Source organism: Acipenser ruthenus, chromosome 29 (genome assembly GCF_902713425.1).
Source record: "Acipenser ruthenus chromosome 29, fAciRut3.2 maternal haplotype, whole genome shotgun sequence".
Classification (NCBI taxonomy): domain Eukaryota; kingdom Metazoa; phylum Chordata; class Actinopteri; order Acipenseriformes; family Acipenseridae; genus Acipenser; species Acipenser ruthenus.
The window spans coordinates 21,315,264-21,328,074 of record NC_081217.1 but is presented as its reverse complement, the minus strand read 5'-3'; the positions used below and the strand labels follow the sequence as shown (position 1 = coordinate 21,328,074).

Sequence of the window (12,811 nt, the reverse complement as noted above, 5' to 3'; positions counted from 1 at the left end):
AGCCCGACCCCAATAAACAGCTCAAGCACAGGACGCTAATAAACCCAAGAGCACAGAAAATATATACTGCGCGTCGAGGGCTGATACAGCTTGCATTTAATATAAGGGACGGCGCGATTATATCTTAATTAGGAGTTATTTTTCAAGGCCAATTAGGACGGGTCTGTATGAGCTGCTAAAATGCCACGTATTTGCTAGATTTGTCATAGGCCCACTTTTTATAAGTATATATATATATATATATATATATATATATATATATATATATATATATATATATATATATGCATCATTTACAGCTTTAGATATTAAAAGTTTATTTTAACATTATAATGTTAATTTTCCCATCTACTTACAGTCCATTCATAATAGCGAGTGTGTGGTTCTGTTTTTCATGTTACACATTATTATTATTAGTAGTAGTAGTATTTATTTATTAATAATATTGTTATGTGCATTACGATTTAGTTACATTAGGCGATACAAACCGAGCTTGATATTCAAGAGTCGTCGATATCTTAAATATAGCAATGCTGGGCCTAAAACATATATTATAACTGATATAATATTATTAAATATAGTTTAAAAAGACATATGTATCCTTTTATAGTCTGTTTTATGGATTATTAATGCAAAAGCGACTTAGCGGATTGGCAACAAAAATCCTTGTGATTTATAAGTGGAGTTTATACCTCAATTGCTTTTATAGTACGAAATGAAATGGCGAGTTATCTGTTCAATAGCGCCAATACCAAATCACAAGCCCAGGGAGTACAGCAGACATGCACCACCTAGCGGCAACACGTGGGAACAGCCCTGTAGTATTACATGGCCGGAATGTCAACTGCATTTAGCTGCTGTAATCCTAAAAAAATACCACAGCATGAATGAGTAACGGTATCTCAAAATTTAGATCTTAACCGGGAAATACTCGATGATTGTATGGATCTATAACGGGGTTTCTCAGCTAGGGTTCTCTCATACTTTCCACCAACCCCCAAAAATGTTTTTGTGCTAATTTAGAAGAGACACCTTTGATTTCAAACTGTGTTGCTTTCCAGTGACTATAAAACGTCATCACTCGCAAATATCGCCAGGTACTTTGTCAATCTATAGCGATCGCTATAGTTACATAATATGAGCCAGGGAGATATTCAAACACACAGCACACAGTCTCGTTAAATTAAGAGAAACGTTTATTTCAATAGAGTCTGTAGAAAGATTAACAAAGGAACGACAAAGCTATGATACACGTCTTAAAACAGTTTCGCGTTACTCTCTGGTCCACCATCAGAGAACAAATACGGTCCGAACTTTATTACAACAGTTCTGTTAGTGAGAAGTTCGATCAGCTGGTCCCCAAGATATCATCATTAAAAAAAAAAAAAAATACAAAACCGAAATGCTGTTCAAAACACACAAATAAAGACATAACGAATCCCCGGTCTGTATCCCACAGGATTAACACCTGAATATCTTACGCACTTTCTCGGAGTTCTGAAGTCATTCATTTTCAATTCAGACCCGTTAACTCTCTTCATGTTCCTTTGTAATAAACGATGCTGATCACATACAGAAGGCATTCATGCTCCCATCAGGGGATTGTGAAGTGTTATTTCATGCACGAATGCATCGCCTTACACATGAACACAGGTAATTAAATCCACATGAATTAACAGGGCTGAATTCAAAATGAATGACCTCAGAACTCAGAGGAGATGCAGAAGACATTCAGGTGTTATTGCTGTGGGATTCAGTCGGAATGCATTAGGAATTATCGGCCATTATTTAAAAGTTTTACTAACATGAATTACAGTGGTATTACTGGCGACTCAAACCTCAACTTTCTGAAATAGTAAATGAAGAAATAAAGAAATCAGGATTTTATTGGGTTCGGAGTTCAAAAATATACCTTTCAAAGTTTATTTATTTTTTAAATGCATTCAGAAAGCTTTTGAAACGCGAGTGTAAGAGACTGCTCTGTGCTGGAAGTAAACTGGCTTCCAGCGCAGCGTCTTACCTGCACAAGCTGGAATTAAAACCTGGAACTGGGTGAAACTGCTGTGCAACAGGAGTCTTATTCCCATGCCTGACTCTTTCAATAAGGGTGTGCAAACAAACGCATATGCAAAGCCAGGTGTTTGTTTTAAGAAGTATACAGATACAGAGACTATACAAAGATGCACGCTTTAAAAATACTCACTGTAAACAGCACAGCAAGCAGTGTCCATTATGTGTTTGCACTTTGGGTAAGAGATAGTAGATTGTGATCGATTCACACTGGAGGCGTTTCCCTGTCTGAACAGCACCTGTATATTGAAGACACCTCCTCTTCCATATCAGTGCTTTGACTGGTCTGCCAGTTGATTCAGACAGAGGTGAATATTCTCTCAAGAGTGTTTGAGGTCCTACCTACTTTTTTTTTCATTTCAACCCAGGCCTAAACATTCAAACCGTTCCCAAGACACACAAATCACAAGCCACAAAAGATGCACACCAGCGATGGAAACATGGAAATAAGACTCCTATTGCATAGCAGTTTCATCCCTTCCAGGATTCAATATAAGCTTGATTAGCCCCAGTGTATAGAAACAAGCTCAGGTGTGTCTAATTATTAAACTCATAGTAAAACCAGGAATGGATCAGACCACTATGCAATGGGAGTCTTGTTTCCACCCCCACACAGATTCAGTGTCCACAAGCTGGATCCTATTCAATACTATGGGTCCCAGTCCCTGAACTCTTAAGATATAGCTGGCAGTCGTATGGTTTCAGTAACTACTAGCGCACACACAACGTACATTTATTAGGACCGGGTTGAAACAAAAACTCCATGAAGCCCCCCCTGCCTTAGTGTTTGTTGAGCAGCAGCGTGATCGGGGCGGCAGGGGGGGGTCACTGCAGGAGCTCCTCCCAGGAAATGGGTTTGGAGAAGACCTCTCGCTCCAGCCAGAGGTCGTAGTTCATCTGGAAGTCCTCCGGCAGCTCGACACGCTGTCCCAGCACGCTCTGCAGGCAGTTGTCGACCGGCAGGAAGTCGGGGTTGCTCTGCGTCTGGTCATAGCGACGGCTGTTGAAGCGCTCGATGTTGGCTCTCAGCGCGCACTCCTCCGCTTGGAAATCCCAGGGCCGCGCGTCCAGATCTGCGGTCAAAACAGGGCTGGGTTAGCAACAGGGTTCCCACGTTCCTTTAGACAAGGCACTGGCTAGCTCTGCAACAGCACCTAGACTCAGTCCTGGGACAAATCTCAAGCAATCTGGGGGCTAGGCTGAGATAACCAAACCTGAGCCTGTTTAAAGGACGATAAAGGGCTCGGAGTCAGGGGTCGGGCTCGGGGTCAGGGGTCAGGGTTTCAGGCTCACCGTTCCCATAGGCCCAGTCGTCGTTGAGGCGGTGGCGCACTTTCTGGTAGATGGCGGACATGGTCTTCATGTTGCTCTTCCTCCACTGCCGGCCCAGGTACTTGGTCTGCACCTTCAGCAGCTTCAGCACGTACAGCTGCATCATGGCCTGCTTCACCTTGAGCGCCCTCTTCAGGATGGGAGCCGACTTGAACACCACCAGCATCTCCAGAGAAAACAGAGCACACAATCAGGGGCACAGAGCACACAATCAGGGACGATCGGAGCAGGCGACTCCTTTTACTGTACAAGATGCATGAAAGACACCCAGCAAAACTGCAGGATTCCGGCTGCAGGTTCTGACAGCACCCCTCCCTATTGCACAGCCCTGCTTGAGTACCATGGTTCTGACAGCTCCCCTCCCTACTGCACAGCCCTGCTTGAGTACCATGGTTCTGGAGTGTTTCCACTTGGTGAGTTTGTTTAGGATCCTCAGCAGGTTGATACAGGAGAAGAGGTTCCTCCAGCAGAACTGGTTGGTGTCTCCGGCTTCCTGAGGACCACAGGAAACAATCAGCGGTCAGATCACTTACAACAGAACCTTCTTTCTTTAAGGGCTCCTCCAGAGCCTGCAGACAAAGCTTTACTATTTTTGCATTTCAGCTTGGCTTTGGGTGTTAAATTCACTCAAAGCGAGTCAACTGATCAGGTTTGCTGCTTCAGAATAACCCAGCGATATTACTGAACAGTATCTGATCCCTCTGTAATTATGAATGCATATCAAATCAGACACAGACTCATTTTCAAAACCAGGTAGCTGAACGTATTACTGTTTTGTGAATCAGAAAGCACTTCAGTTAATGACAGTCGTTTAATTGTCAGTAAAGTTCGACAGAGCGATTAATGGGTGTGATCTCCGTCTCTGGCTCACTGGCTGGTTAATCTGCATTCATTTGAAATCAAAGCAATTCAAGCGAACGATTACTCACCAGGCTTTCAGCGGTTAGTTCAGGGAGCTCGTGAACCACACAGTGAGGGAAATCCAGCACGGAAATACTGGGAAAGAGACACATCAACTGTGACAAGAGTACATTTAATACAACAGAGTACTGCAAGAGCAGGCATTTAATACAGCAGAGTACTCCAGAGCTTCACATTGCATTTTATTCACGGCTAACCCTTTCATGCATGAAATATTGAAAAAAAAAAAAAGCTATATTGGGGGGGGGGGCGGGGGGTGGCATCCTCATATGCATTTGCGTCTTTCATATGCCCCCCCACCCCCATATAAAGACTAGAAGTTCTTTTTTTTAATCTGTCTCCATATGAGGTTGCCATACACAAAACGACCTGCAGTTAGCAGTTCTAACTGTCCTGAAGCATACGTCAAACACAACACTCTACTTGTGTACCACCACGCAGTCTTTCTCTCACTCGCTTCTAATATCTGGAAGCTGGCACTTCAGCAGCAGTAATCGTCCCAGCAAGGATCAGTGAAACTCAAGCTAACACAGTGAGGCTGTGAGATATTCCACAGGCACTAGACACTGCCCTGACTGCATTAAGACTTCTTCAGAAGCGACCCCAGCGCGGAGGCGCCTGCACAGCGTCGCTTACCTGTTCTTAGCTGTGATGTAGGACATGATATTCTGATTGAAGAACTTCAGGACCAGGGGGATGCAGTTTGCAAACACAAGATGCTGGGCCATGTACTCAAACTGGAAAAAAACACACAAAAAAACCAAGCAGTTAATCAGGGGAGAGTGAAGCTCCTAACATCTCTGATCACACCTCCCCCTCCAGTGCAGTTCTTTATACAGTGGAACCCCGGACTATACCAAGCAGAGTCTGAATGCAGAGCTGGTTCCTGTAGAGCGATGTCTTCAGACCAGGATCAGTGAACTGCCCCACCCCCCCCCCACCCCCACCCCCCACCTCCTCCCACCCCCGTTCCTTCTTACCTGGTAGACGTGGTTCAGCTTGAAGTGCTTGAGCAGCAGCAGCAGGATGGTGGATATCGCTTTCACAATGATCTCCTTGTGCCTGTTCACATCCACACCCAGCTTCATGCTCTGGAGCACTGTTGTACTGGGAAGCACAACAAAGAGATGAATACATGCACCACTGACAAATCTACAAAACAAGAACTCCCTCCACAGTCTATACAGATATATATATATAGATATACACACAGGGTGATTAGAAAGAACGGTAACCACATCAACGCACCAGATCTCACAAACGCACACTTATCTAATCACCCTGTAGCTATATATATATATATATATATATATATATATATATATATATATATATATATATATTTTAGCTCAAAGAGCTATATATAAAATGAAGATTCACTGTTTTAATAACTGGCTGCGTTTCGGCTTGCGGCTTTTTCAGACAGGATGGCGGAAACCCCAACGCTGTAGCTATTTATTAAAACGGTGAGTTTTCGGTTTATCGGTTCCTTTTCGTCTCCATGAAGTATTTCCAGTGGCTGACGAGTGTCCTGCTGGATCCTGATTCTCCTTGGATAAGAGAGCGGTTAGCTGGTTTTGAATTCTCTGTAGGCTGCTCCCAGCCAGCGGCTCTTAAGAGTCGCTTTGTTTTCACACTCACGGCATTTCCTCTGGTAAGACGTCGGCCAGGATGTTGATGGAATCCGTTTTGGCTTTCGAGGTGGGAGCGGCTGCCAGCAGGATTTTTAACAAGGCGATCTGCGAGAGGAGGAAACGAGAGAGGGGGTGCTTGAGTTCCCACGCTGGCGTACACGCTGGACAGTCTCCTACATGGAAAGCGCCTCCCGTACTCACCATGTACTGCGGCAGACTGGGCAGCATGCCCTGGTACAGCAGCTCTGTGGGGCTCATCTCCACCTCCTCTTCACCCTGACAATACAGAGAGAGAGAGGAGACTGAACACCATGGAGCGCCCGGGAACCAACCAGCCAACGACATGTGACAACCCAGACGAGGCATAAAGGAACGGCTTCAATCTAGATCTAGATATACAGAGAGCTCTCAGTGTCACCTACCCCAGACAAGGGAGTCTTCTGATACTCCTCCTCTCTGCTGATCTGAATCTCCCCAATCGAGACGTACTTGTGCTGCAACACACACACACACAGAGGCTGGTTCATGTCAGGTGACTCCAGTGTTAATGCAGCGAGGCTGCAGGAGCCATTCTGTCTTATAATGAGAATGGTGTTACAGATACCTGACATAGACAGACACAGACACACACAGACACCGACAGACAGACACACACATACACACAGACAGACACAGAGACACAGACACACACAGACACCCTACAGAAAATTCATCCATCTCCATTCTAGAGCAAAGTTTGGAAGTGTTTTATACTGTATTCTTTAACCAGAAAAGGAAACCCCTTTTGCAACATGTTTACAAGGACGCCCCCCGGGGGTGACAACAAAAATACAAAAATGGGTATGAAATGATATTTCACAGACGTAAGAATCGCTGCGATTGCCCCACTGCTTTCGTTTGAAGCCCATTGAATTGACTGTGAGACGCAGTGACTGCGACTGAAGTACTCTGCTGTGAGAAGCTCATTTTAACAGAACACTGCTAATTGCAATTCCAACTGGAACTGATGAAAAGGAATTGGAAAAGAGGAATTGCCCCCAAACCTGCCCATGAGAACAGCAGCTGTGCAATGTGAAAGACTTATCAGGCAAGTCGCTGCGCTGGTTTTGAGAGGTTTGTAGATTCATCAGGTGAGGATGCAGGACATTACCTGCTTGAGAGTGTGGATGCTTTCATGAATTGGTCTGGGTAACCCTACCACTGTGTCCGTGTCACTGGAACAGAAAAACAAGCCGTCACTCAAAACAGATGGTACAGCAGCGAAACACTTCATTTGTTTCCTCTTCAGAATTGGCTGCAGGCTAAAGACTCTGAATGTGTATTCAGAACTGCTCAGGGGCCCCCTTGCACAGATAAAACCAAACAGGCTGACCCAGAGGTCATGCGAATATGGACAGTACTCACTTTCCCAAAGTGTAGCCAATGAATTTACTCCGACTAGATTCCAGGAAATTTTCAATGTCTTTCTCCCTGTTAAAATAAAAACAAGTTACAATTATCCATCACCAGTCACCAAGCCGTTCCATGCCGGTTTCAAACATCAGGACTCACAGCTTTGCAAGTGAACCGCCTCCTAATAAAAAGTTAGTAAAAGCACAGCCATGGTGAAAGCACGGTAAACCAGTATGCTACAGCATAACAAACATGGCAAACTAATGCATATTACAAGCATGGGAAAACTGTGCACATTTCCTGGGGTAAACCTTTAAACCACAAGCCAACCCACGCAGCGTGGTCCTGTGATGCGGACAGTCACCTGACTTTGGGCGCCCAGGGCAGCCCCTTGGGGAAGGAGATCCTCTCGGAGGGGGCGTGAGGGATGGGCGGTGGCATCACCTCATCCCTCTCCAGGGGAAAGGTCTCAGCCTCCAGGGCGTTGTCGTTCTCCTCACCGTCCTCGTCATCCTCCCGGGAGTCGTCTGCCTTGTAGGGGTCCTTCTCGTTGAAGGCGTCCAGGTTATCCTGCTTGATCAGGCCCTGGGGAGTGGGGGTGTTACGGGGAGGAGTTTATACAGGGCAGAGCTGCTGACAAGAAGTCTCTCTCTCAGAAGATTGTCATCCAGTATTGGAAGAGCTGTAAAACCTGCAGGGTTTACAAAAAACGCATATGGACAACGAGGGGCAGGGCAAAGGTAACAGGCAGACAGACGGGCAGGCAAGGGTACCTTGTGCTCACGACGCGCTCGTTTCTGCTGCTGCTCGATGAGGTCGGAGGCAGAGGCTGGGGGCGAGGCCGCCCTCATGTTTCGGATCACTCTGATGCTGTCCTCGGGCAGGGGGGGCAGCCCCAGCCCCTCCCGCCTCCTGATCTTGATGGTCTGCAGCTGCTCGAACCCCCCCAGCGTGAACTGAAAGAAAACAGAGGGGGCCGGGTCAGCAGGCCTGGGCATTGCCTACAGCTGCCACCAGGTGGCACTGCAGGCCACGCAAAAAAAAAAAAACACCAAATCACAGAAAGATTCTCGATCCCATTCCAGGTTAACCTGTACAGTGCGTGCACGCGGTGTGCGATACGAGGGCACGGTACATGCTGGGATGATTCCCAGCGAATCGCTCTCACCACAACACTCTTCCAGAGCAGCAGGAGGACCTTCTTCATGGGGAAGTGGGGGGCGTGGCCGCTGCAGAACTTCGTCACCATCCCGAACAGCATGACAGAGATGGGCTCATTGTTGTAGAGAGGGGAGCCTGGAAGGAGGTGGAATGCACAGTCAACCACTCTGCCTGCCGTACTACACGCAGGCTGGACCTACAGGGCACTGCGTACTTAGCAAACTGCCAGAGTAAACCAATGCTGAGCCTGGGAGAGGAGTCGGGGAACGAATGAAATGTTTACGATTGAACAAGTTGGATTTTAGCACCCAAGCAGCTAGTCAAAAACGGCCGGCAATCTGTTCATAAAAATACCAGTAAATACATCACAGCAGAATGCTAGGGAGAGCAACACATTGTGTTTTAAACCCTACAGCCTGTTCAGGACTATAGAAGAAGCCCCACCCAGCTCTGATCTGAAGGTCTCCCTCGATGCCCTCCACTCAGGCCGGTCTGCCTCGTCCTCGCGCTGGATCGTCTCCACCATCAGGTACATGATATTCAGCAGGACCCTGCAGGGGAGGTGGAAGCACACCCAGACGTTAGCTGTGTCTACACCAGGCTTTCTATTTCTCCATCGGGGGGGAAGAAAAGAGCTAGCTTAACCCGGATCACCCAGAATCCGTCCCATACTGCTGTCAGTACCATGCCCATCCTGCTGCTAGTCTGAATGCAAAAGGCACAAACAGGAAACCATGGGGGCTTTCCCTAGCAAGTGCAAGCTTCAGGGATAGAAATAAGGCTCCCACTGCATAGCAGCTTGATCCATTCCTGGTTTTACTTTAGACGCACCTGAGCTACACACTGTGGCTGATCAAGCTCGCATTAAAACCTGGAATGGGTACTGCTATGCAATAGGAGTCTTATCCCTGAGCTTACATTAATATACCTCAAAGCAGGGGCCCCTAGGTTCCCCAGTTAACCCGAGTAACACAACAGTAACGCAGTCCTTACCTGAGGTCAGTGCTGTCCGCCAGGGAGATCGCTGGCTTCCTCACTGCACTGCTGCAGGCCGCGCTGTTACTGCAAAAGGAGGCAGACACTGGGAGTTACTGCAGTGCTTCACTCATGCACACTAACTTCCTTGTGACAGATTGCTTATTGACATGGACCTCTTATCCTTATTATAGTTTTATGAGCGATGGAAGCACTATCAGGGGATGGGGGCACCACAAAAACAATCAATTTTTGGGGCTAAAAGAAAACGGTCTAAGGAGTAGACGGGTCTGTAGCCCTTGGATCAGAGAAACAAAGTGAAGTCGGCAAACGTTTAGGCGACACTGGAGAGAGCACAGTGCAGAAGCCGCTCTCTGAAACGGTTTCTCCTGTTTCAATCCTAGTGTTGGGAAGCTGCGGGTGCCTGCAGTCCTTACTCGATCTCCATGTTGAGCAGCTCCACCATCGCAGTGAAGGTGCCCACCTCCAGCAGCAGGAAGATGTTGTATCTCATCCAGTGCTGGACCTCAGCCTCCGAGCCACACTCCCCGAATGAGCCTGCGTGAGCAGAGAGCAGAGTCACGCAACGAAACCAACCGATTCACAGATCTGCACTCCAATACTGTGTCCTATCTCCCCTGAGTCAGGTACAGAATGGCTCTGTATCTATCTCACATCCCCTGAGTCAGGTAGAGAATGGCTCTGTATCTATCTCACATCCCCTGAGTCAGGTACAGAATGGCTCTGTATCTATTTCACATCCCCCGAGTCACGTAGAGAATGGCTCTGTATCTATCTCACATCCCCTGAGTCAGGTACAGAATGGCTCTGTATCTATTTCACATACCCTGAGTCAGGTACAGAATGGCTCTGTATCTATCTCACATACCCTGAGTCAGGTACAGAATGGCTCTGTATCTATTTCACATACCCTGAGTCAGGTAGAGAATGGCTCGCGCCACCTTGAGCCGCCTCTCCCTGGCGGTCACCTCCAGCCCGTCCAGGAGTCTCATGGCGTGAGCCCGGTGCTGTGCTGCGTCCAGCTCTGTCCATTTCTGCTCTGCCACTGAACAAGAAAACAAAGACACATACATATATATATATATATATATATATATATATACACTGTATATAAATACACACACACACACACACACACACACACTCTCCAAGTCCCAGTACCGTGAGTCCTGAAATCCTCTTCGAAACATTTCCTATTGAGATGAAACTCCGGTCCCTCTGTGTAACTGTAGAGCTCTGCAAAGACAAGAACACACCCCTGATCAGCAGCCGTCCTGTCACTGCTCACAATAATACAAGAACACGCCCCTGATCAGCCACCCTGTCACTGCTCACAATAATACAAGAACACGCCCCTGATCAGCAGCCCTGTCACTGCTCACAATAATACAAGAACACGCCCCTGATCAGCCACCCTGTCACTGCTCACAATAATACAAGAACACGCCCCTGATCAGCAGCCCTGTCACTGCTCACAATAATACAAGAACACACCCCTGATCAGCAGCCGTCCTGTCACTGCTCACAATAATACAAGAACACGCCCCTGATCAGCAGCCACCCTGTCACTGCTCACAATAATACAAGAACACGCCCCTGATCAGCCACCCTGTCACTGCTCACAATAATACAAGAACACGCCCCTGATCAGCCACCCTGTCACTGCTCACAATAATACAAGAACACGCCCCTGATCAGCAGCCCTGTCACTGCTCACAATAATACAAGAACACGCCCCTGATCAGCAGCCCTGTCACTGCTCACAATAATAGAAGAACACGCCCCTGATCAGCAGCCCTGTCACTGCTCACAATAATACAGGATTGTGTCGTGATCCTTACACCCACCTGAGAGCTCAGCCATGCATTTATCAGTGTCTGCGTATTCAAACTCCAGATCCGGGGACTCTGAGAAACCCTGGGGAGGAACATACAGAAATATATATAAAAAAGCACACAATCATGTTGTGAAATATCAAGGGGATATTGTATCATTTTTTCAACTCCTTGTCTATGTAATGCAGGGTTGGAAATATGCCTCCCGTTGCACAGCGGTTTCACCCCTTCCAGGTTTTACTCCAACCTTGATTAGCCCCAGTGTATAGGTAACAATACCAGGTGTGTGATACTAAACTCACAAGTAAAACCAGGGACGGATCAAACTGCTATGCAAGGGGAGTCTTGTTGCCATCCCTGTCAGCATTGTTTCAGTACTAGCTGTATATCATTTTTTTTCAAATATCCAGTTAGCAGGACTCAGGTTGAGAGGATAACGTACAGAACACGTGGCCACAGTTTAGACCCAGACCAGACATGACATGACTTTTTAAGGGCTGTAATAATCGAGTCGTACATTTCTGAGCTCTGCACGAACAGGCAGCATACATGAGAACATTCTATCACATGAAGCAATCGACTGCATGTTAACCGCAGAGGAGAATATCAAACAGCAGTCCCACTGTGTCTAACTGGATTAAATAAAGCAAGAGGGAATCGACAACGTCATCGGGGAACCCTGGCTATTGATGATGATGCATGACGATAATAATACAGGGAGGGGTTCGACATTGTGTAACTTACACAGCAATGGTGTTAATCACACTGATCTATTCGTGCTACTTGTTGCGTTGTAAAGATTTGTGGGTCGGATCCGATATGTGTGAGGCTGATTAATCTCTGTACAGACGGTGAATGTTGCACAGGGACGCTCTTTGTGAAATCCTGTTCTCTAAGTATATGTGTGATGTGATGTAGCCTGAGTGCATCCGTGCAAAGGGGATGTCATTTAAATTGTATTTATCTTGCTGTCATTGTATTTATCTTGTTCTTAATTGTATTATTACTTGTACTGTAACACTTGAAATGTATTTGCTGACGATTGTAAGTCGCCCTGGATAAGGGCGTCTGCTAAGAAATAAATACATAAATAAATAAATAAATAAATAACAATAATAATAATAATAATACATTGTTATGCAGAGTACTCGAGATCGGAGCGAACGGTTTATCCTCTCCGACTCACAATCTAAACGAGGGAGCATCGCGATCTAAACAGCACGATCTTATTCTTCCTACCTCGGAATCCTTCCTCTGGTTCCGGATGAACTCGCCCCTGCCTCTGTTGTTGGATAACATTGATCTCTGTTTATTGTTGACTGGGAGTCCGCCGCCTACTCCGCCGTCCATCTTTCTCTTGCAACAACACAGCTGCACATCTCGCGAGACATTGCCGGACCATTTCTTTTTTTTTAAGAGGAAGAGGCAAAGCATCGCGAGAATTCGGTAAGGGCATCAGCAAGCACCGTT

General features: G+C 46.5%; 1 protein-coding gene across 1 annotated transcript; it reads right to left on the bottom strand.

Moving 5' to 3' along the window:
* Window positions 1–1,178: 1,178 nt before the first annotated feature.
* Window positions 1,179–12,743, bottom strand: LOC117966040 (striatin-interacting protein 1 homolog). The gene is made up of 21 exons (XM_059003975.1): window positions 12,581–12,743; window positions 11,354–11,423; window positions 10,668–10,742; window positions 10,417–10,551; window positions 9,923–10,043; window positions 9,504–9,572; window positions 8,955–9,061; window positions 8,518–8,645; window positions 8,123–8,305; window positions 7,714–7,934; window positions 7,362–7,427; window positions 7,108–7,171; window positions 6,380–6,451; window positions 6,159–6,233; window positions 5,965–6,062; window positions 5,304–5,430; window positions 4,960–5,060; window positions 4,332–4,398; window positions 3,791–3,895; window positions 3,364–3,568; window positions 1,179–3,143 (listed from the first exon to the last, which is right to left on the bottom strand). Exons 1-21 carry the CDS (start codon window positions 12,689–12,691, stop codon window positions 2,896–2,898), a joined length of 2,448 nt encoding a protein of 815 aa, XP_058859958.1. The 5' UTR covers window positions 12,692–12,743; the 3' UTR covers window positions 1,179–2,895.
* Window positions 12,744–12,811: the final 68 nt, after the last annotated feature.

What these genes read in the sequence shown, in the direction of transcription:
- LOC117966040 (XM_059003975.1), bottom strand. Translation starts at nt 12,691, where the DNA reads ATGGACGGCGGAGTAGGCGGCGGACTCCCAGTCAACAATAAACAGAGA. An exon ending in CTGCTCAACATGGAGATCGA is followed by an intron (nt 9,573 to 9,922) that starts GTAAGGACTGCA and finishes CTCCTTTTGCAG; the next exon opens with TAACAGCGCGGCCTGCAGCA. An exon ending in ATTGGCTACACTTTGGGAAA is followed by an intron (nt 7,172 to 7,361) that starts GTGAGTACTGTC and finishes TTTCTGTTCCAG; the next exon opens with TGACACGGACACAGTGGTAG.